General features: G+C 36.1%; 1 protein-coding gene across 2 annotated transcripts; it reads right to left on the bottom strand.

Moving 5' to 3' along the window:
- Nucleotides 1–6,667: 6,667 nt before the first annotated feature.
- On the bottom strand, nucleotides 6,668–25,199 carry ATG12 (autophagy related 12). Of its 2 annotated transcripts, XM_057737035.1 has the most exons (4): nucleotides 24,827–25,187; nucleotides 17,286–17,422; nucleotides 8,379–8,441; nucleotides 6,668–7,727 (listed from the first exon to the last, which is right to left on the bottom strand). In XM_057737035.1, the coding sequence occupies exons 1-4, from the start codon at nucleotides 24,987–24,989 to the stop codon at nucleotides 7,668–7,670; spliced, it is 423 nt and encodes a 140-aa protein (XP_057593018.1). In that variant the 5' UTR covers nucleotides 24,990–25,187; the 3' UTR covers nucleotides 6,668–7,667. The 2 variants fall into 2 exon arrangements, with proteins under 2 accessions (XP_057593018.1, XP_057593029.1); XM_057737046.1 differs by lacking the exons at nucleotides 6,668–7,727; nucleotides 17,286–17,422 and having other exon boundaries at nucleotides 8,380–8,441; nucleotides 24,827–25,199.
- Nucleotides 25,200–25,205: the final 6 nt, after the last annotated feature.

The raw sequence follows: 25,205 nt of genomic DNA, 5'->3' as shown, positions 1-25,205 counted from the left end.
GGTCTTAGCTCAAATGCTTTCCTCTCAAATAAATTATACCTCCTCTTGAACAACTAGGGCAACAATCAGTATCTTTCTTATGGCACTTACCACTTCGCAGCAGGTATTGTCATTATTTACATGGATTATCTTGACAATGAGAACTTTTGGGATAGGCTTCATTTACATTTTATTTTTGCACGCCCTCCTCTACATCTAGCACACAGTGCTTGCCAGTGCATGAATGGTGACTTCAGTAAAAGCATATTGTTGATTGGCTAAAGTAATTCAACTACTAGTTTTTCTTTAAGCATCCTTGGGGCTGTGCGTTCAAATCTAGCAAAGACTCGTTTCTTTCCAGTTGTTTTTTTGTTTTTCTGCAAGGAACACCCATATTCTTCCCCAAAGAACTGCATGTTGTAATTTAACCCCTGTCCTTCACCACCCCCCCTCCCAAAGTGACTGACTCTACAGGCTCTACTGACATAAGTAGAATACCTACATTCAGAAAATTCGGAGGAGGTTATTCCTACTGCACTCTGCATTGCCCAAGGCAATGATCATCACATTTTAAGACAGACATTGGTATGTGGTAGATATCCAGAGAAGGGAGTTAGAATTATTAGAGGTTCAGAAACATTGGTCTATCCATCCATTCAACATATTAAGGCATGTACTACATGCCAGGCACTGCTTACAAAAGTTAAGTCTCTGCCCTCGGAGGGCTTATGTTCTAATGGGGGTGGGAGTAACTACACCAACAAATACTACACATAGTATATGTGGAGAAATGGACACACAGTACTGTATACAACATACCATGGAGAAAAATAAAGCAGGGGAAAGAAGGTTGAGGGTGGTGAGGAGGTGTCATTTTAGAGGGAGCTCAGGGGAACATTTATTTGATGAAGTGATAGTTGAGCAGGGAATAATATTAGTGACAAATGTAATTGTCTGGGGGAAGTTTCCAGGTGGAGGAAATAGTACTAGCAGAAAAGCCCTGGAATAGGAGCAGGCCTAGTGTTTGAATAACAACATAGATGAACACCAATGTGGGTGGCAAGCTGTAGAAATGGAGACTGCAGATCACACAGGACTCTGATATGGGAAGCCACTTGGAGATTTTGGGCAGGGAGCAGATAAAGGGAAGCCAATTAGCTGGCTACCATTCAAGTGAAAGATAATGGTGGCTTGGCTAGACCAGGAGAAGAGATGAAAAATGGCTGGATTCTGAACATGTTTTGGTAAAGCTGTCAGGATTTGCTGATAGACTGGAAGTGTGTTGTTAGAGAGGGGTTAATAATTAGCTAAGCAATTGGAAGGAATGGATTTGCCATGATTAAGATAGAAGAGACTTGGGAGAACTGAGGTGGGAAAGGGGGAAAAGATATGCCTTACAGATCTAGATACATATTAGAACAGGGAGGAAACAGTTTTAAGAGGCAGGGAGGGAAGCACCCACGAGCCTCCTAGATAGCTTCCTCCACAAGAGGGCAGATAGCAGAATCAAGCAGCAGCAGCAGTATTTCATCTTGTGGAACTGAAAACCACAGCCACAGAAAGACATAGAAAACGAAAAGGCAAAAGACTTTGTATCAGATGAAGGGACAAGATAAAACCCCAGAAAAACAACTAAATGAAGAGGAGATAGGCACCCTTCCAGAAAAAGAATTCAGAATAATGATAGTGAAGGTGATCCAGGACTTTGAAAAAAGACTGGATGCAAAGATCAAAAAGTTTACCAAAGACCTAGAAGAATTAAAGAACAAACAAACAGAGATATGCAATACAATAACTGAAATGAAAAATACACTAGAAGGAACCAATAGCAGATTAACTGAGGCAGAAGGGCGAATAAGTGACCTGGAAGACAGAATGGTGATCATCACTGATGTGGAAAAGAATAAAGAAAAAACAATGAAAAGAACTGAAGACAGCCTAAGGACCTCTGGGACAGCCTAAGGACCTCTGGGACAATGTTAAATGCACCAACATTCACATTATAGGGGTCCCAGAAGGAGAAGAGAGAGAGAAAGGACTTGAGAAAATACTGGAAGAGATTATAGTTGAAAACTTCCCTAACATGGGAAAGGAAATAGCTACCCAAGTGCAGGAAGCGCAGAGAGTCCCAGGCAGGATAAACCCAAGGAGAAACACGCCAAGACATATAGTAGTCAAATGGACAAAAATTAAAGACAGAGAAAAGGTATTAAAAGCAACAAGGGAAAAATGACAAATAACATACAAGGGAACTCCCATAAAGTTAACAGCTGACTTCTCAGCAGAAACTCTGCAAGCCAGAAGGGAGTGGCATGATATATTTCAAGTGATGAAAGGGAAGAACCTACAACCAAGAATCCTCTACCCAGCAAGGATCTCATTCAGATTTGATGGAGAAATCAAAAGCTTTACAGACAAGCAACAGCTAAGAGAATCCAGCACCACCAAACCAGCCTTACAACAAATGCTATAGGAACTTCTCTAAGTGGGAAACATAAGAGAAGAAAAGGACCCACAGAAACAAAAACAAAACAGTTAAGAAAATGGTAACAGGAACATACATATCGATAATTACCTTGAATGTAAATGGACTAAATGCACCAACCAAAAGACACAGACTGACTGAATGGATACAAAAACAAGACCCATATATATGCTGTCTACAAGAGACCAACTTCAGACCTAGGGACACATACAGACTGAAAGTAAGGGGATGAAAAAGATATTCCATGCAAATGGAAATCAAAAGAAAGCTGGAGTAGCAATACTCACATCAGATAAAATAGACTTTAAAATAAAAAATGTTACAAGAGACAAGAAAGGACATTACATAAAGATCAAGGGGTCTATCCAAGAAGAGGAGATAACAATTGTAAACATATATGCACTCAATATAGGAGCACCTCAATACACAAGGCAAATGCTAACAACTATGAAAGAGGAAATCGACAGTAACACAATCATAGTGGGGGACTTTAACACCCCACTTACATGAATGGACAGATCATCCACACAGAAAATCAATAAGGAAACACAAGCTTTAAATGACACAATAAATCAGCTTGATTTAATACATATCTATAGGACATTATATCCAAAAACAGCAGATTACACGTTCTTCTCAACTGCACATGGAACATTCTCCAGGATAGATCACATTTTGGGTCATAAATCAAGCGTTGGTAAATTCAAAAAAATTGAAATCGTATCAAGCATCTTTTCCGACCACAACGCTATGAGATTAGAAGTCAATTACAGGAAAAAAAAACTGTAAAAAACACAAACACATGGAGGCTAAACAATATGTTACTAAATAACCAAGAGATCACTGAAGAAATCAACGAGGAAATCAAAAAATACCTAGAGACAAATGACAATGAAAACACAATGATCCAAAGCTTACGGGATGCAGCAAAGGCAGTTCTAAGAGGGAAGTTTATAGCAATACAATCCTACCTCAAGAAACAAGAAAAATCCCAAATAATCTAATCTTACACCTAAAGAAACTAGAGAAAAAAGAGCAAACAAAACCCAAAGTCAGTAGACAAACTGGGACATTTGTAGAGACATGGATGGACCTAGAGTCTGTCATACAGAGTAAAATGAGTCAGAAAGAGACAAACAAATATTGTATGTTAACACATATATGTGGACTATAGAAAAATGGTACAAATCACCCGGTTTGCAAGGCAGAAATAGAGACACAGATATGGAGAACAAACATATGGACACAAAGTGGGGAAAGTGGGCCAGTTTGGGGGGGGAATGAATTGGGAGGTTGGGATACCAAATTGTACACTCTAAATATATGCTGTTTATTGCCTGTTAACTGTATCTCAATAAAAGTTCTTATAAAAAAAAAAGAGGCAGGGAGGAAGGCAGTAGGAAAGAGAGTTTTGTAAAGAATAAATCCACTTCAAAATGGATAGGGCTTTCCTTGTGGCTACCATTGAAGGAACCAGTAAGTTTCAGCTATATCTGCTTCATATGAGAACAGAGAAGGAACTATGGGAATTGATTTATAAGTATTCTTCTAACTCAAGATTCTAATCACACTCACATGCATACATGTTTTATCTTTCCTTCATCAACATCATATAAGAAAACAAAGGTAGGGAATTGCACACTCTCACTGATGAGGGTCCCGGTTCAACCCCTAGTCAGGGAAGATTCCACAAGCCGTGTGGCATGGCAAAAAAAGAAAAAAAAAAAAAAAAAAAGACAGGTAAATCTAATATTTGGTATCAAATATCTTTTTACTTTCTATTTCAAAAAAAATGAATTTAAACTTTCAAGAATTATTTAAATTCATACTTGACAATCTCCCTCCCAATTAGAACGAAAGTTCCAGAACAGGCATCTTATGTCTTATTCCAATGCTGAGGCCATAGTAGCCATTCTATAGGTGAATAAACAAATGGAAATTGATAGTTTCAAGGCTTTTGATAGAAATTGCCAAAATGTCCCCTAAAAATGTAATACCAATTCACATTCCACTCAGCAAGAATATGACAGGACTTATTTCCCCACAACGTTGCCAATACTGCTAATTGTTTTTAACCACTGATATTATGAGAGGTGATAATCAGCATTTTATAGTTTTTACTTGTACTTTTTACAACTAATGATGTTTAGCACTTTTCATGCTTTATTAGCCAGCTCTATTTTTATCTTTTGTGAATTGCATTTTAATGTATTTTGCCCATTTTTCAGATGGTCTTTTTTCTTATCAATTGAAATGAGCTCTTCAATTACTGCATACCAAAACCCTGTCATATGTCAAACACATTTTCATCCTCTGCCATACAAAAATTAAAAACATGCAAATTTCCTTTCTTGCTGCTTTAAGTTACATCATTCTGCAAACCACACTTAATTTCATAAACTACATACATAATGAATTACTGATTATATGTGTATAAGGAAATGTACTAAGTATTACGTCTGTGGGTACCAAATAAAACTCCCCAACAACCTATTTTCAGGGATATTAGAATGATGAAAGGGTATTGGACATGCTTATAAGGTAGTAAGTACAATAACTGCTGTAACAGTGGTAGTTTGCTGGTTCTTATGAGGGAGAGAGTATCTCCTCCTTGAGAGATTCAGATAAGCTTTATAGAAGTTAAAAAAATGAATTAGGCAGAGAGGTAGGATTTGAAGGGGTAGAGGTGTAGAAAACAGAAGAAAATACAATGCACATTCAGGGAATAGCGAATAATCCAGTGTGGGTTGAACAATTTTGAAGGAAAATACTATTTGTAAAACTAAATCTGCTGAACTGTTTTCTGAATACTTTCTTCCCATTATGTGGTCTGTAGCTGAATTCCCTTAGTGCCAAAAGCTTATTAAGTATATTATAATCCTTGGAAAATGAAGCAGAAGCTGCACAAAAGGTGATTTTCATTATCATACCTCTGAACACTGTACTCTCCTGCTTTGAGTTACACACAACTAAACCGGTTGACTAATGCTATATAATCTAAAGCATGGTCAGCATTTCTCTAATCTTAGAGTAGATGATATTAAAGGTCCCTTCAGGGTTAAAACTTCTACAAAAATCATAGATTCCAGGAAGTATTCAACCTTATTTTGAGTCCAGATAAACATTCTTAGCTTACCTTATACCCTTATACCCTAAATATGGGGAACTCATTGTGAAGTCCTTGGCATAGGCAGCTTCAAGGATGAAAGCATGACATTCTAACATATTCTATGGGTCATCTTTGCAGAGGAAGATAAAGCATGATATTACTGATGTTGATTTTCTCATAAACATAGAAAACTTTAAATATAACCTCAGGGTTCAGTTTTCCCCCCAAGCTCATTTACAATTATCAAGACAGTTTAAACCGGACATCTGCAAAAATATTCTGTGAATTGTGTTTTAGGTTCTAGTAACCAAATAACTTATGGGATCCAGGCTTACAAGTAAAAGTTGCAAAGTCAGCACAGAATAATGTTAAGTATGGTTTGAAAAAGTATAAAGTCCTATATGTTCTTAAAGGTTGTGAGTGAAGAAAACAAAGTATACATATTTAGCTAACCTCAGATTTAATAAATTAACAAATTTAAATCAAAAAAGTAATTAAGTTGATAACACAAATTCAAACTCAAGTACTTTTGACTACTTGAGTCAGTAAATAGTAAATAATCTATCATTTGAAACCTTAGCAGCAAACGTAATATACACATTTTTGTGTTATACACATTTTGTTAAATATATATGCATATAGATAAAGATATTCATATCCTTCAGTAAACTGTAAAAGCACAAAACTAGAGAACAGATATTTCCCATATTCAACTTATTGGACCTGAAAATAACATACCAGCTTTCAACATATATACTAATTTCTTACCTAGCCTTACAAAATAAATTACACAATTCAACCTGTATTATTTCAGTGCTAAATACTAGCTGTATTAATTTATTAAACAGGGACATTGTTATAAGGGGACTTAGGAATTTGTTCTTGGGCAGAAAATGAGAACTGAGCAGTGATTTCATTGCCTTAAACTGAACTGTTCCTTAGCACCCCTAATAATAATGTATGGAAGATCATTAACCATAAAGTACATTTTGGGACTTAAAGGACATAAGTGTAGTTCAAAGTCCTTTGACAAAATCATACCATTCCCATTACCTTTGAAAATAAACACTTAGAATTCTTGTACACACCTTAGATCCTGTTTGAACATTCCATTCAATTTATTGGAATTTTTTTTTAAATGCTGCACTACAAATATAATACAAAATGAAAAAAAGTTAAATCTTATTTAAAGCAATTATCAGCTTAATAACATCAGTAAAAAATGGTACTTTTAGTCATGGCATGAAATACGTATTTACTCATGGTGCACTTTTGACACTGTAAAAGTAAGGGAGGGATTAATAGCACAGTTATAACCACTGGGACTCAAGAATCATTAAATAATAGGATTGAAAAGAGATGACTCATTTGTCCAGAACGGGTAAAATTCCTTCTGTTTCCCAATAAAACAATTAAACCAAAACCACAAATTTTCTCTAAAGCAGTCTTCCAGTGTGTCAACATGTGTGCTCTCTTGGCTAGATGTCTGCTAGAAATTAGCAGGAATAGCTATTATCTTCTGCCAAAGCTGTAAAACCAAACTGCCCAACTCCTTCTGCCAGCTGGGTTGCCCTCTACCGGACTATGTAAGGTAATAAAGCCAGCAGGTCAATGCAACTTTGTTTCACAAGATAACACTGCGGACAGAAATGTAAAAAGGCATATTACATACCTCAAACAAATTGAACTCAGCCCCAAAAGCATCCTTTAGTAAATTGACAATGGGAAAAAAAAAATCAGCAGAATGCTAATTCTTCAAGTAAACAATTTCAGTCATTTTGAGAAGTGGTAAAAAAGCAGCTTTATATAATCTTAGTCTCCTTTTCAATACCTTGGAGGCAGCTCTGGAGTAATAGTTGCAGTAATGGGTATTCACTAATGTCAATCTTTTATGATGATTTGTATATTAATACAAATCACATTTTTGTAAGTCCATCTACTCTGTGAATATTTTAAATGTATAAACATGGGTCATAGTAGATACATGCTGAATTGATCACATCCACAAGCCTCTTGCCACAAGATCAAAACTCTTCAGAGCTGTTTCCTTTGTGAAGATTCATTTTAAGTTAGAATGATCTTTTCCTCTATAGTTCATCCCCATGCCTGAGATTTGCAGTAATGCAGGACCAGTTTACCATCACTGCCAAAACACTATGAAAAGAAAAAAGGCAATAAATTAAACTCAATTTTTGTTATTCATAGATGAAACTAAGAAAAAAATATGTATCATAAATATCCTCATACATGTACATATATCTATAAGGCTATTTCTCTCAAAAGATGCAAGAAACTATCGCACATTTTAGTAATCATAAATGTTTAATAAAACTTGTCCTTTAAGCATCTTAGGCATAGATAAGCATACTTATTATAATCTTGTCCCTTCTCTACATCTGACTATTATGTACGTACTATTTTCTAGTAGTGGTGCTGTAAGAATGCTGAATAAAGTCATTTTTACATAGTCTCCCTTTCAATTTCTTGAAGGAAGATCTGGATTACTGATTATATAAACAATGTAGAAGATATTACATGTAGATAAAAAAGATCTTACTTTCTGGTCATATTTCATAGTCATCTTCTGTTTGTATTATTCATCCCTTAATTCTTCAATCACTATAATTTATTGAGATCCAACTATGTTCAAGGTCTTTGAGATATCACAGAGAACAAGAAGGTAATCTTTTTTCCTTGATAGACAATTAAGAATGGCTTATCATCTCTTAAAATGATGTGAATTAATGATCATACTATAAACAGATGAGCATATTCCATGAAGAAAATAAAGCAGTAATGTTTTACCTCATAGAGGGTTCCAACTTCCTGGTCTGGGGAGGGGGCAAAGGATTGATTCACATAAATAAACTGCAAGAAAGAAGAAAATTTATGGTGATTCATTTTTAATATCCAGATGAATCTACATTTTTCTGGTCCCAATCAGCCAGCTATTTCAAATTCTTTGTCTTCAGAACGGAAGAAAGTTTCCTTAAACCCCTTCTTTCTAATTCTCATAAATTAGTAATTAGTGAGATCTTTATGAAGAGCATGCCTTTTCTCTGGAGGAGTAACAGAATTTTTGTTCCCCACTTTTTATAACTAAGAAAATTTTGTCTTTACAAATAGATTTTGAAGGTTTATCCAAGAAATTACATTACTAAAAATATCAATTTTCCCATTTATTCATAATTTAAGACAGAACTTCTCCTAACAAAATTTTATACACACAGCCACAAATCAAAACACCTAATAATTGAGATGGTGCCTTTTTCTTGAGTAAATGAAAATGACATCCATGGCTGGATTGTTTTGACCAGTACCACCTTTGAAAACTCTCAAAGGTATTGAATTTCAGGCTGACTGCCACCACTGTAAAGTCACTTGCAGCTAAATGAAGTAGAAAAAATATAACATAATTAAAACCTAATGTCCTGACAACCTTGTTTGGTAAAGGATTCATTGTTCAATGTTTCAGTTTAGTTTGTTTCTACTAAAACATTTTTAGTATTTAAAAAAATCCCTGAAGATACTGAAACAAAAGATCACAGTGTCAAAGTGACTTCTGATAGTTTTTAGAAAACAAAACATTATTTGCAGGTTAACATATTCAATTTTCCTTTGTCTATAATCAAATCCTAAGGCTAAGATTAACTGGGCTTCACATAGTCCTTAAAAATATATATATCTATCATAATATTTGGTTGATAGATATTATTTGGGACACCAGCTAGAAAAAAAGTAAATATCACTTACATTCCTCCTTCAGGCAATACAGTGTGGTGATTAAGATTAAGGGCTCTACTGAGATCTAGGTTTGAATTCTGGCTCTAAATACAAATATCTTTTCTCAAACTGCCCATGTGCTGGGAAAAAAAAAATGAGGTAGTACACAGCAAGTATAAGTACTTGGTACATGTAGACATTAGTTATACTTATTAAATTATTTAAAAATAGTTCATGCTTAAATATCAACTCATTATTAAGGCTGAGTAAGGTTCTAACAATTTCAGAAACAGAAATCAGTGTGCATTTTAATGTGAATTTACTGTGATACAGATATACTTTGTGTTTAGTTTCTGACAGTTTAACTATGAGGGAACACAGATTTTACTCTTTGGGACATTTCAAATTAGGAAAAGGGCTCTGGATGACAATTTATTTCAGCAAACAATCCCTAACTGTCTATTATGTGCTAGGAAATGCAAAAGGTTTGGCACTATGAAGATTAATATGTTCTCTCCCCTCCATAAGCAAACATACCCAAATAGATAAGAATATAGATGGGAAAAATGTATCTGACAAGATGTGTAGCACAAAGATGTGGCATTAGTTTTGCTTAGCCTTTTGGTCAGGAAAGGCTTTCTGGAAGAAAAAACTGAGGAACAAATTAGGACTTAACTAGGTGAAGAGAGTTAATAATTAGTACTTTGCAGGCAAAAGAAACAAATGTGAGATGTTGTGAGTGTTGAAGGGATAGTACAGCGGTTATAGAGAACTCAATGTATTGGGCTGGCCAAAAAGTTCATTCGTACCTTTCCTAGGATGGCTCTAGTAGCACTTAGTTGTCTTTAACTTCATTCGAAACAATTTTGTTAGATTGTATTGTGACAGCTGTCATATCAGCATGCATTAAAAAAAAAATCACAATTTGTGAACTTTTGTGTAGCCATTTTAATGTTAAATATGGAAGAAAAAAAGAAACATTTTTGGCATATTATGCTTTACTACTTCAAGAAAGGTAAAAACACAACTGAAATGCACAAAAAAGATTTGTGCAGTGTATGGAGAAGGTGCTGTGACTGATCGAATGTGCCAAAAATGGTTTGTGAAATTTCGTACTGGAGATTTCTCACTGGACCATGCTCCATGGTCAAGCAGACCAGCTGAAGTTGATAGTGATCAAATCGAGACATTGAGAACAATGAACGTTATACCACGTAGGAGATAGCAGACATACTCAAAATATCCAAATCAAGCGTTGAAAATCATTTGCACCAGCTTGGTTATGTGAATTGCTTTGATGTTTGGGCTCCACATAAGCTAAGCAAAAAAAAACCTTCTTGACCCTATTTCCACATGCATTCTTTACTTAAATGTAACGAAAACATTCTGTTTTTAAAACAAATTGTGATGGGAGATGAAAAGTGGATACTGTACAATAATGTGAAACGGAAGAGATCATGGGGCAAGCAAAATGAACCACCACCAACCACACCAAAGGCCAGTCTTCACCCAGAGAAGGTAGTGATGTGTATATGGTGGGATTGGAAGGGAGTCCTCTATGATGAGCTCCTTCCGGAAAACCAAACAATTAATTCCAACAAGTACTGCTCCCAATTAGACCAACTAAAACCATCACTCAATGAAAAGCGTCCGGAAATTAGTCAACAGAAAATGCATGATCTTCCATCAGTATAATGCAAGGCTGTATGTTTCTTTGATGATCAGGTAAAAACTGTTACAGCTTGGCTAGTAAGTTCTGATATACATCTGCTGTATTGACCAGACATTGCACCTCTGGATTTCCATTTATTTCAGTCTTTACAAAATTTTAATGGAAAAGATTTCCACTCCCTGGAAGACTGTAAAAGGCACCTGGAATAGTTCTTTGCTCAAAAAGATAAAAAGTTTTGGGAAGATGGAATTATGAAGTTGCCTGAAAAATAGCAGAAGGTAGTGGAACAAAATGGTGAATATGTTATTCAATAAAGTTCTTGGTGAAAATAAAAAAAGGTCTTTTATTTTTACTTAAAAACCAAAGAAACTGGGGCTTCCTAGGTGGCGCAGTGGTTGAGAATCCGCCTGCCAATGCAGGGGACACAGGTTCGATCCCTGCTCCAGGAAGATCCCACATGCCGTGGAGCAATTAAGCCCATGCGCCACAACTATTGAACCCATGTGCTGCAACTACTGAAGCCCATGTGCCTGGAGCCCGTGCTCCGCAACAAGAGAAGCCACAGCAATGAGGAGCCTGCGCACCACAACGAAGAGTAGCCCCCACTCACCGCAACTAAAAAGAAAGCCTGCGCACAGCAAAAAAAAAAAAAAAAAAAAAAAAAGACCCAACACAGCCAATAAAAATAAATAAATAAATTTATTTAAAAAAAAAAAAAAAAAAAAACCAAAGAAACTTTTTGGCCAACCTAATAACTCTGTAACAGGAGTTAATGGAAGTTCCATGGAGGTAAAAATCTCAACATACAATCTTTAGCTAAATGCTATCAGTTGGGAGGATAAAATTTTTAAAGTGTAATGATTTGTTTTTAAATCACTGGTCTTTTTATAGATGTCTCTTTATTTTGGTTGTTATAAACTTTCTCAAGTAGATTCTGTAGGAAGCATTCATGGGAACAGCACTCTCTGAGTTCTTGCACACTGCTAACAGTTTGTGCTCTGATTAAAAGTCAGTTCTGAAGTATATAAAATCCTTATCTCACACATTCTTTGTATCTTTGCTGTCCAAGTTTGGTGGTAACCTAATTTCCTAAGTCATGACCCTTTTCCCCTAGATGTCCAAAGGATTTTTCTTTTTATTTCATGTCCAGTAATCTTAACAGAATGCATCTTGGTGACTGTTACACAGGGTTGGTATTCTGAGGATCTTGGCACGTTTTTTCAACAAGTAGTTTCAAATCTTTTTAGAAGAAATTTCCCTTTAATTATAGTTTTAAGTATTTGTTTTGATCCTTTTGCTTTGGTTTTCTCCTTCAGGGACTCCTGTTATCTGTATGTTTCCTCTCTTTTGTTCATACTATTTGTCACTTTCTCAAATTCTTCTTACCTGTCATTCCACTCCCCTGCCCCATCCTGAGCAACCAAATACTGCAGGTTGAAGTTTCTTTTTTTAAGTTAAAAAAATTTTTATACAATTTTTAAAGGTTACTCTCCATTTACAGTTATTACAAAATACTGGCTATGTTCCCCATGTTGTACAATACATCCTGCAGCCTATCTTACATCCAACATTCTGTACATCCCACTCCTCCACCCCAATATTGTCGCACCTCCCCACCCACCACTGGAAACCACTAGTTTGTTCTCTGTATCTGTGAGTCTGTTTCTTTTTTGTTATATTCACTAGTTTGTTGTATTTTTTAAGATTCCATGTACAAGTGATATCATATAGTCTTTCTCTGACTTATTTCACTCAGCATAATGCTCTCCAAGTCCATCCATGTTGCTGCAAGTGGCAAAATTTCTTTCTTTTTTATGGCTGTGTGTATACATCTTCTATCCATTCATCTGTTGATGGATACTTAGGTTGCTTCCATCTCTTGGCAGCTGTAAATAATGCTACTATGAACATTGGGATGCACATATCTTTTCAAATTAGTGTTTTTGCTTTCTTCAGATGTATTCCCTGGAGTGGAATTGTTGGGTCATAAGGTATTTTTAGTTTTTGAAGAAACCTCCACAGTGTTTTCCACAGTGGCCGCACCAATTTCCTTTCCTACCAACAGCATACAAGGGTTCCCTTTCCTCCACATCATTGCCAACATTTGTTATTTATGTGCTTTTTGATGACAGCCATTCTGACAGGTGTGAAGCGGTATCTCCTTGTGCTTTTGATTTACATTTCCCTGATGATCAGTGATGTTGAGCATCTTTTCACGTGCCTGTTGGCCATCTGCATTTTCTGTCTGGAAAAATGTCTCTTCAGTTCTTTTGCCCATCTCATAATTGGGTTGTATGAGCTGTTTATATACATTGGATATTAATCCCTTACTGGTCACATCATTTGCAAATATATTCTCCCATTCATTAGGCTGTTTGCTTGTTTTGTGGATGGTTTTCTTTGCTATGCAAAAGCTTTGAGTTTAACTGGGTCCCATTTGTTTATTTTTGCTTTTTTTTTCTTTTACTTTAGGAGACGTATCCAAAAAAATACTGCTTCAACTTATGTCAGAGAGCGTTCTGCCTGTTTCCCTCTAGTTTTATGGTCTCCAGTCTCAAATTTAGTTATTTTTGTATATAGTGTTAGTGAATGTTCTAATTTCATTCTTTTACATGTAGCTGCCTAGTTTTCTCAGCACCACCTACTGAAGAGATTGTCTTTTCTCCCTTGTATATTGTTGTCTCCTTTGTAGATTACTTGACCATAAGTGCATTGGTTTATCTCTGGGCTCTCTATCCTGTTCCATTGATGTGTCTGTTTTTGTGCCAATACTGTACTGTTTTGATGACTATAGCCTTGTAGTATAGTTTAAAGGCAGGGTGTGTGATTCTTTCAGCTCCATTCTTCTTTCTTAATATTGTTTTGGCTATTCAGGGTCTTTAGTGTTCCCATATAAAACTTAAGAGTATTTGTTTTAGTTCTGTGAAAAATGCCATTGGTAATTTGATAGAGATTGCACTGAATTTGTATATTGCCTTGGCTAGTATAGTCATTTTAACAACACTGACTCTTCCAATCCATGAACATGGTATATCTTCCTATCTGTTTATGTTGTCTTCAGTTTCTTTCATCAGCATCTTATAGTTTTTGGAGTATAGGTCTTTTACCTCCTTAGGTAGGTTTATTCCTAGGTATAATTCTTTGATTTAAAAAATTCTTTTCTTTTTTGCCTTCTGTTCTTCTTCAGGCAATATCTGTTGTGTATTTGCTCTTATGTTCCTTCCAGTTCAGTCTCCATTTCTGAAATAACTTTTAACCTATAATTCTTTTCTTGAGCTCTGCCACTTCATTTAACTATTGCTGATTTATGTTGTTCTTTCATGTTTTGTATCATTTTCTTAGTGCCTTTTGACACTTGTTTTGACATAAGTCACAGTTATTGACCTGTCTCGTAGGCACACTTTTTTCTGGCACGCTTTCACTGCCTTTAGGGATGTTATTCTGCTATTGTGTTTCCTTCTAACACTGTGCAGGATTTGACCTTGATACTTCTCTGTTGCTTACTTGCACATGAAATTGGTTTTCTTCAACTTTTAGAATGAAATGCATTAGTGTAGTTTTTCTAACTCCACAGAGCTCCCCTACTGTTGTTTTTCATATAGTGTTGAACAGTATGTAGGTCTGCTTTCTAAGCTTTCCAGGTTGTTCCTCTCCATTTTGACCTGGTCATTCTCTTTCCTTCCTCTCTCTGCTTAAATGTGTTTCAATTCCAGAAGTTCCTCCTCAGTACGGGATCTTGTCTTGGAAGGGAGCCCAAGTCTGTTTTGAGAGCTCTTAGGGACTAGACTGCTCCAGCCCCTTCAGTCCTCCTTAGTGCAGATATATTGTAATCACCTGCTACTGGAGAGAATGAAACCCTCTCAATTTCAGCTACTATTCCTAAATCAGCCCACTGCACTTTTCAGTGAATACCTGTTAGTTATTTTCAGGTTCTCCTTTCTCAGTGCTATCAGATGCCAATCCTACTGCTTACTTTTTTCAGCACATTTGCTAACATGATGCAGATCCTGTGGTTGTTGGGGGGTATTCCTACTAACGTGAATCTTAGGGTTCATGAGGATACGTTGTCATCTAAGTTTTGTTGTAAATACACTGATCATGGGGTTTTGGTTATGGTTTCTAGGTGACTATGTTTTTGTGGGAATTCATGCCTTTTCACACCACTGCTATCTTCCCAGAATCCCCAGCCTTACTTTTTCTTCTGACGTTTATTTTGGGAAAATAATGTAGGGTACAGCTCTATGAAGCCAGAAAATGTGAGTTCTAGTTTAATCTAGAAAAGTGACAAAAAGACTACTTTTGTTCATGTTTCCTATTGCTTAAATGGGAAGAGATAATCAGTTTCATTACAAAGGTTCACAGTTGGGCCATGTGAAATTGCTGGTGTTTTTTTTGGTTAAAATGATTGATTAATGGCAATTTTACATGGTTCAACCTAATATATACTGACATCAACCAAGTCCTTTTAGCTTACTGAATATAAGCAATACAAGATGTCAAAACTCTAACATTAACATAGAACCCAGCATTGTTTCACCTTTTCTTCTATCTACAAATTTCTAGAAGTAATGCCGTAATTACTTGGTACTCCTCTGGTTACCTACCTCTCCAACTCTTCATGCTCTACCCTTAGTAGAGATAACCTCTGCTCATTTCTCTTAAGTGTACATCCATATTCCCCTTAAGTTTTCCATTTAGACTTGGACTCTAGGCAAGGTCCTCTGCTCCTCAGGTTTTAGCTACCACATGCAAGTGGATGACACTATAATATTCTTGCCCATCTCTGAAATTTAATTCAATTCTATATGACACCCTTATAAAACAGATGATTTTCTCACTCTGAGTGATCACAAATGGAGATGTTCACCTGTAAAACACAAAAATCCCCAACACCTTCCCCTTACAACTTCCTTTGGAGGAATCCCTGGCTCTATGCTATCCTTACCTCAAATAACTTCTAGTGATTAACCTATCTCGCACTACTTTTGCACCCATGACATAACTCTTTTGTGAAAGTCACTTACTGCCAAAATGTTAGAGTAGTATCTTCCTCTTCACTGATAAAAAGAAATAAATTCCAACAACCTCACTTTAATAAATTATCACTTCATTTTACCATTTCTCACTCCTGTGTTCACAAGCAACTATATGACTTCCCAATCCTTATACATAATTGTCCTTAAAAAATATTTAGTGATTCTTCAATTACCTATCCACTTATACATTATCTGTGTTAACACTGACCAAGATTGTGATCTGAAGATAAAGGCATTTTATATATCAATATAACGTGACAAAATGTCAAATACATGTAGACATTTAAATTTCTGTTGCCAAATACCAAATTAAAAGCCAGTGGCATTTAAATTTTTAATCCTAACAACCCACCACAAAACGTTTAACATGTACCATGATATAAATACAGCTGACCCTTAAAAATGAGGGGGTTGGGGCACCCACCCTCTGCACAGTCAAAAATCTGTATATACAAGGCAGATTCAACCAACTGCAGATCGTGCAGTAGTATAGTATGTATTTACTGAAAAACCCCACGTATAAGTGGACTGCCACAGTTCGAACTTATGTTGCTCAAGGGTCAACTGCATATCTCTTAGTTCTTCCACAGCACATGGCACAGGTATATTACTTACCTTGAGAAAAATGGGAAAGAAGTGACATTGATACCAGAACAAAGAAAACCCCAAAACTTTCTGTATCACTGTTCTATAATAGATTTTTCTGCATGGGCACTCAGTAACTTTTTGAGGAAAACAACCAATATGGAGGATTAAAAGAAAAAAAAAAATCAGTTCACATTGTAAAGGTAAATCTAAAATTCATTTCATTTCAGGGTTCCCCAGAGAATCCTTCAATAAAGCACAGAAATTCCACTGACAAAAGAAATAAAAGGACATGTGGCTCCATATGTATTTCTATATACAAGTTATTAATTGTTGCCTAGGAACTACAGTTCCCCCTCTGTATACCATGGGTTCTGCATTCCCCCAACAGATTGATTCAAATGTGATGGAAAATATTTGGGGAAAAAATTCCAGAAAGTTCCAAAAGCAAAACTTTAATTTGCTGTGTACTGGCAACTATTTACATAGCATTTATCTTGTATTAGATATCCTAAGTGATCTAGAAATGATTTAAAGCAAATGGGAGAATGTGTACAAATTATATGCAAATATGCCATTTTATATAAGGAACCTGAGCATCTGCAGAGGATGGTCCTAAAATCAATCCCCCTTGGATACTGAGACATGAATGTTTTGTGAATTTTTGTAAGGAAATGATCACCACTGGTTTCATACCAACTGTTCTGAAGCCACAAGTTTAAGGAACTTTTTGATGAAGTCAATGAGTCCTTGGATGGTTCGGGTTCGCTCTACAGCCCACTTCTTTGTTTTCATTATAGGAGTGTCTCCCACAGCCTTTAGCAGGATGTCAACTGTAAAGGAAAAAAAATACAGTTGACCCTGGTCAAAACAGGAATTAAGGGCATCAATGTCCACACAGTTGAAAACGTGCCTATAACTTTACACTCAGTCCTCTGGGTCCACAGTTCTGCATCTGCAGATTTAACCTACAATGAATTATGTAGTATTCTAGTATGTATTTATTGAAAAAATCCATGTGTAAGCAGACCTGCTTAACTCAAACCCATGTTGTTCAATGGGCAACTATACTGACAAGTACAATGAAATATCTAAAGGGAATTTGATATAAAAGACTTTAGAAAAACTTAAATCCTCAAACAATATACAGTTTATGTACTTAAGATACTGGAGGCATGCCCAAGATGAAAAACACAAGATATGAAAAGATTCACTTAGAATAATTTCACCTTCATCAAAACATTTAGTTTTATTGAAAAAAAAAGGGTAAACCAAAATTTCCAACAAAGATAGGGGATTGGTTAAATAAAGGATATTATATGCTATGATAAAATTTATATACTGTAGTAAAGATAAAGAGCACACACTCTGAACTCCGTGGGTTCAAAATCCTGGCTCTGCCACTTGCTAGGTATGTATATATTATCTAGATAAGCTCTTTAATCTCTCTGTACCACAGTTTCTCCACTTGTAAAATGAGGATAACAGCAGCAACCTGATAAGATTGTTATGAAGGTTAAATGAATACATATAAAGTGTTTAGGACAGTACCAGATCATAACTCACTTATTAAACCTTAAGATAATTAAGCTGCCACTAAAAATATTATAAAAGCATATTTAATAGTATGAAAAAGTTATCAAAAAGTACTAAATATAAAACAGCATATGATTTCCATTTCATTAAAACCATCACAGGCACATATTCAGATTACTGTGGAATATTCACCAAAATGAGATGTCCTAATAGGGGTATTATAGGTGATTATCACTTGATTTTGCTTGTGCTTTTTGTAACCATTAAGCTTTCTACAATAAACTTGTTAATGAAGGAAAACAAGTACTAAAACAAATCATTAAAAAAAAAATACAACTAAGGGCCAAAAAGATTTCAGAGAAATCAAAGGTTTCAATAATTCAATACACAAAGATGCAAAAAGAAAGACTATAAATTTGTCTCAAGTTACTTTACTTAAAAATAAATAAATAAATTTAAGTTCTAAACAAAGAATTAGAAAATATAAAGAATCAAATGGAACTGTAGAATATAATAACTGAAAAGTACATTAGAAGAAATCAATATTAAACTAAATGAACCAGAAAAACCAATCAGTTCTTTTGATAAAACAGTGGAAATCAGTGCCACCAAACAGAAAAAAATAGAATAAAAAGAAATGAGGATAGTTTAAGAGATTTCTGGGACAACATCAAATGTGATAATATTCACACTGTATCTCAGGAGGAGGAGAGAGAGCGCATGTGCAACTGAGAAAATATCTGAAGAGATAATAGCTTAAAATTTCCCTAACTTAGGAAAGCAAACAGTCACCCAAGTCCAGGAAGTGCAGAGAGTCCCATACAGGATCAACCCACAGAGAAATATACCATGACACATTGTAATCAAAATGACAGAAACTAAAGGTAAAGAGAAAATATTAAAAGCAACATACAAGGGAACTCCCATAAGGCTATCAGCTGATTTTTCAGCAGAAACTCTTCAGGCCAAAAGGGAGTGGCAGGATATACCTGAAGTGATGAAAGAGAAAAACTTACGCTCTACCCAGCAATATTTTTATCAGACAAAAGAGACTTTTAAATAAAGACTGTTACCAGAGACAAAAAAGCACACTATATAACAATGAAAGGATCAACCCAAGAAGATCTGACAATTGTAAATATATATGCACCCAACACAGGCGCTCCTCAATATATAAGGCAAATGTTAACAAACAGGAGTAACTGATGGTAACACAAGAGTGGGGGACTTTGACACCCCACTTACATCAATGGACAGATTATCCAGAAAGATCAATAAGGAAACAGAGGCCTTAAATGACACATGAGACTAGACAGACTTAATTGATGCCTTAATTTATAGGGCATTCCATCCAAAAGCAGCAGAAAGCAGAATACACATTTTTTATAAGTGCACATGGAACATTCTCTATGATAGATCACATGCTGCACCACAAAGCTAGCCTTGGTAAATTTAAGAAAAGTGAATTCATATCAAACATCTTTTCCAACCATAACACTATAAGGCTAGAAATCAACTATTAGAAAAAACCTGCAAGAAACTCAAACATGTGGAAGCTAAACAGTATGCTACTAAACAACCACAGGATCACTGAAGAAATCAAGGAGGAAATTAAAAATACCTAGAGATAAATGAAAATGAACACACAATGATCCAAAACCTATGGAACACAGCAAAAGCAGTTCTAATAGGAAAGTTTATAGTGATACAAGCTTGCCGCAGGAAATGAGGAAAACCTCAAATAATCTAGCCTTACATTTAAAGCAACTAGAGAAAGAAGAACAAATAAAACCTAAAGTTAATAGGAGGAAAGAAATCATAAAGATTAGAGCAAAAATAAATGAAATAGAGACAAAGAAAACAACAGAAAAGGCCAAAGAAACTAAAACTTTGTTCTTTGAAAAAAAGAAAATTGATAAACCTTTAGTCAAACTCATTAAGAAAAAAAGGGAGCAGACCCAAACCAATAAAATCAGAAACTGAAGAGAAGTTCCAACAGACACCACAAAAATACAAAGGATCATAAGAGACTACTATGAGCAACTATATGCCAATAAAATAGACAACCTAGAAGAAATGGACAAATTCTTAGAAAGGTACAATCTTCCAAGACTGAACCAGGAAGGAATAGAAAATATGAACAGACCAATTACCAGTACTAAAATTGAATCAGTAATTTAAAAGCTGGCAATAAACAAAATCCAGGACCAGAAGGCTTCATAGGTGAATTCTACCAAATATTTAGCAAAGAGTTAATACCCATCCTTCTGAAACTATTCCAAAAAGTTGCAGAGGAAGGAACACTTCCTAACTCATTCTATGAGGCCACCATCACTCTGATACCAAAACCAGAAAAAGATATCACAAAAAAAGAAAATTATAGGCCAATATCACTGATGAGTATAGGTGCAAAACTCCTCAACAAAATACTAGCAAACTGACTCCATCAATACATTAAAAGGATCATATACCATGATCAAGTGGGATTTATCCCAGGGATGTAAGGATTTTTCAATATTTGCAAATCAATCAATGTGATACAAAACTACTAGAGCTCATCAATGAATTTGGTTAAGTTGTTGGAAACAAAATTAGTGCACAGTAATCTGATGCATTTCTATACACTAACAACAAAATACCAAAAAGAGAAATTAAGGACATAATCTCATTTACCTTTCACGAAAAAGAATAAAATACATAGGAATAAACCTACTTAAGGAGGTAAAAGACCTGTATTCCAAAAACTTTAACACACTGATGAAAGAAACTGAAAAGAACACAAACAGAAAGATATACCATGTTCTTGGATTGGAAGAATCAGTGTTGTTAAAATGACTATACTACCCAAGGCAATATACAAATTCAATGCAATCTCTATCAAATTACCAATGGCATTTTTCACAGAACTAAAACAAATACTTTTAAATTTTATATGGGAACACTAAAGACCCTGAATAGCCAAAACAATCTTGAGAAAGAATGGAGCTGGAAGAATCACACTCCCTGCCTTCAGGGAGTCATCAAAACAGTACAGTATTGGCACAGACACATAGATCCATGGAACAGGATAGAGAGCCCAGAAATAAACCAATGCACTTATGGTCAAGTAATCTACTACAAAGGAGACAATATACAATGCAGAAAAGACAATCTCTTCAGTAGGTGGTGCTGGGAAAACTGGACAGCTACATGTAAAAGAATGAAATTAGAACATTCACTAACACTGTATACAAAAATAAACTCAAAATATATTAAAAACCTAAATGTAAGACTGGATACTACAAAATTCCTAGAGGAAAATATAGGCAGAACACTCTTTGCTATAAACTGCAGGAATATTTTTTGGATCAGTCTCCCAGAGTAATGGAAATAAAAGCAAGTATAAACAAATTGGACCTAATGAAAGACAAAACCTTTGGCACAGCGAAAGAGACCATAAACAAAAAGAAAAGACAGCCTATGGACTGGGAGAAAATATTTGCTAATGATACAACAGACAAGGGATTAATCTCCAAAACATACAAAGAGCTCTTACAGCCTAATATAAAAAAAAAAAAAAACCTCCTCTAAAAATGGGCAGAAGTCCTAAAATAGACAATTCTCCAAAGAAGACATATAGATGGCCAAAAGGTACATGATAGATACTCAACATTGCTAATTATTAGAGAAATGCAAATCAAAACAACAAAGAAATATTACCTCATGCCAGCCAGATTGGCCATCATTAAAAAGTCTAGAAATAATGCGGGAGAGGGTGTGGAGAAAAGGGAAGCCTCTTACACTGTGGGTGGGAATGTAAATTGCAGTCACTATGGAGAACAGTATGGAGGTTCCTTAAAAAACTAAAAATAGAGTAACCATAAAACCCTGCAATCTCACTCCTGGGCATATATCTGGAGAAAACCGAAAAAATACATGCACCCCAATGTTCATAGCAGCAGTATTTACAATAGCCAAGACATGGAAGAAACCTAAGTGGTCCATCGACAGATGGGTAAAGAAGATCATTCAGCCATAAAAAAGGACGAAATAATGTGATTTGCAGCAACATGGATAGACCCGGAGATTATCAGGTTAAGTGAAGTCAGAAAGAGAAAGACAATTACCATGTGGAATCCAAAAAAAAAAAAAGTACAAATGAATTTATTTACAAAAAAGAAATACAGTCTGTTTTGTAAACATAGAAACAAACATAGAAAATAAACTTATTGTTAGCAAAGGGGGTGGGGGGATAAATTAGGAGTTTGGGATTAACATACACACTACTATATATAACATAGATAAACAACAAAGTCCTGGTATATAGCACAGGGAATTATACTATCTTGTAATAACATATAATGGAAAAGCATCTGATATAGAACATATACATATATGTATAACTGAATTACCTTGTTTGCACACTTGAAACTAACAACATTGTGAATTAACTTCAATTTAAAAAAAATTAAAAGACATCCACAATCAAAAGAAACATTGAAAGCAGAAGCGTTCTGCTGCCCCCTACAGTCAACTCTATTCTATTACATCCTTGCTGTGCCATTCCTTGGTATTAAAAATTGGGGTTACTGAGATCAATTTACTCAAGTTTACCCCTGGAATGAAGTCACCTAGAACACATAATGCAGTTTATCTTCCTACTGAAGTTTATCTTCCTTCTTCCACTTAGTAATTCTACCCTTAGTTATCTAAGAAAAACAGATGGGAGATAACTAAGGAGATTTTGGTTAACTCACCTTCCATACCTCCCTGTCCCTGTTTCCTCAATCCCCTGGGGCTATCAGTCAGTTGCAACTGGGCATTCCAAGAAAGTGAAGCAGAAAATAGTGAGTTGTACTACTGAAGAAGAGGGCGAGGGGAAGAAGCTAGAGAGGGAAAAATATTTATTATAATTATAGCTATACTTTTTTTTTTTTTAATTCAAAAGGTGATTTGCTTATATTGTACTTCTCCAGCCTAGCTACAGGAGACTCAACTGGGTGAACATTTACAAAAATACAGATGTCTACATTAATTAAATCAGAGTCTTCTGGAAGTAGGGCCTTGACACTGGTATGTTCAAATGCTCCCTCAGGTGGTCCTAAAGTGCTGCCCAAACTAACAAGCTTGGTCTGCTTCAGTAATCTGTAGATTAAACCAAAGGTGGAACGTATGAAATATTCAATCTTTTTCCAACGGAAAAGGTCCTCAAAAAAGGATGACAATTTCAGGGTAGAAAGTCAACAGCTAGAAAGGAAGTTTTACATCAGAGAGGCTAACTCAAATGCTCACAGAAGCCAGAAGATGAAAATTCGATTTTTAAATGATGGCTAAAAATCATAAATTGTACAGACCTAAGAAAATACACCATATAACCTCAGGCCATATCTGGGTGTGGGCTGCTATTTTTTAGCCAGGGTTTTACACAATAATCTTCAGGGTCAAGTACATAGTAAATTGTTGACTAAAATTGCTAGATATTAAGACAAACCCTTTGAAAGTCTGTTTCTGCTTACAGGAAATTGGAAGGAAAGGAAACAACGCTACTATATATAAAATAGATAACTAATAAGGACCTACTGTATAGCACAGGGAACTCTACTCTGTAATACTCTGTAATAACCCACATGGAAAAAGAATCTAAAAAAGAGTGAATGAATATATATATGCATAACTGATTCACTTCGCTGCACAGCAGAAACTAACACAATATTGTAAACCAACTATACTCCAATTAAAAAAAAATCTGTAAAACTCATGGGATTTATCTGAAGAACGAATCTAGTGGTTATGTACAGAAATAATCATACGTTTTTGTTTCCCTACTGGTGCATCATGTGGAAATGACAGAAAAGATTTCCCCCAAGTGTAGAGGCAATCTCACTTAAAAGGGGAACAGTGCTGGGAGAGACAATCATCCTCCACAGCAGCAGAAAGTGAAGATGAAAGGCCATGAGATTACTGAGCACAACATGCCATACCTACACTTTAAGACTCAGGGCTGAGAAAACGATTTCATGCTTTTCTCATAGGCAACTCTACATAGAGCGCTCCACTTAGGAATTTCTGTATTTTACAATGGTGAACTAATTCTCAAGCAATAAAGGGTTGAGGACTGCCAGTTCAAGCAATGAAGTGATTCACTTACAAAGATTTCAAAACGGTGTTTTAAAAAAGGGGGGAGGGGGAGGAGGCGATGCCTATGCCTTTAGTTTTCCCTTATCAGTCTTCATACTGGGTAACATCCGTTTTTTGGTCCAAGGCGGGAATTCACACGCCTTTGGAACAAAAAACAGCGACCTAGTCGGAAGGTGTGAATTCTAATTCAGATTTGCCACCGACCATCCTTATCACCTAAGATCATTCAAGCAATTAGATCCCGCGTTAAGTAGCTGGAGCTACCAAGATCCTACAGAGCTCCCACCTTCAAAGAGCTCGCAGGCTGGCCGTTTCAAACCGAGAAGAGTACAGCGCAATAAAAGCCGTGGCACTCAGAAAACTGGGCACCACACCGCGAAGGTGCGTTCAGAGATAGCCTTCTTTCGAGACACTCAACTCAAACGTCTCAAAAGCCGAAAAGTATACTTCCTCTCTCCTGACTAGTCAAAAACCTTGTCTGGAACCGGCCCTCCTCTAAATACTGCTTCTTTATTAGCCGCCATCCCTATTCGAACACCTCAACCGCCCGCCTCTGCCCACTGTGAAAGTGCTCTGAAAATTACTTTTCTTCTTAGTGTCACCCGCAGGTTCTTCTGTTCCCGGAGAGACTGCAGCGGAAGAAGGGGGCTCCGGAGTGGCTCTTTCTGGGGAGACTTCCGTAGGTCCTTCGCCTTCAGCAGCGGTTGAGGGAGGCAGCTGCAGCGCAGACTCCGGCTCCTCAGCCATCTTGCTTGGCGAGGGGTGAGGGCGGAAGTGGTGGCTCAGTGCCTACAGTGGGCCGGCCTGACGCAGGAGAGTGACGCTAGGGAGGCGCCGTAGTAGGGGCAGGGAGAACCCAACCCACCACTGAAAGTCGGAATTGCAGGTTGGTCCTCTGTTTCGCAGTCCCCTGACCGCTGATAGAGCAATCACTGTTTCCCTCCTAGCAAGTTTCCGGAAAAA

Source organism: Hippopotamus amphibius, chromosome 1, assembly GCF_030028045.1.
Source record: "Hippopotamus amphibius kiboko isolate mHipAmp2 chromosome 1, mHipAmp2.hap2, whole genome shotgun sequence".
Taxonomy (NCBI): domain Eukaryota; kingdom Metazoa; phylum Chordata; class Mammalia; order Artiodactyla; family Hippopotamidae; genus Hippopotamus; species Hippopotamus amphibius.
Note: the sequence above shows the minus strand (reverse complement) of the source record. Positions and strands in the feature narration are given on the sequence as shown.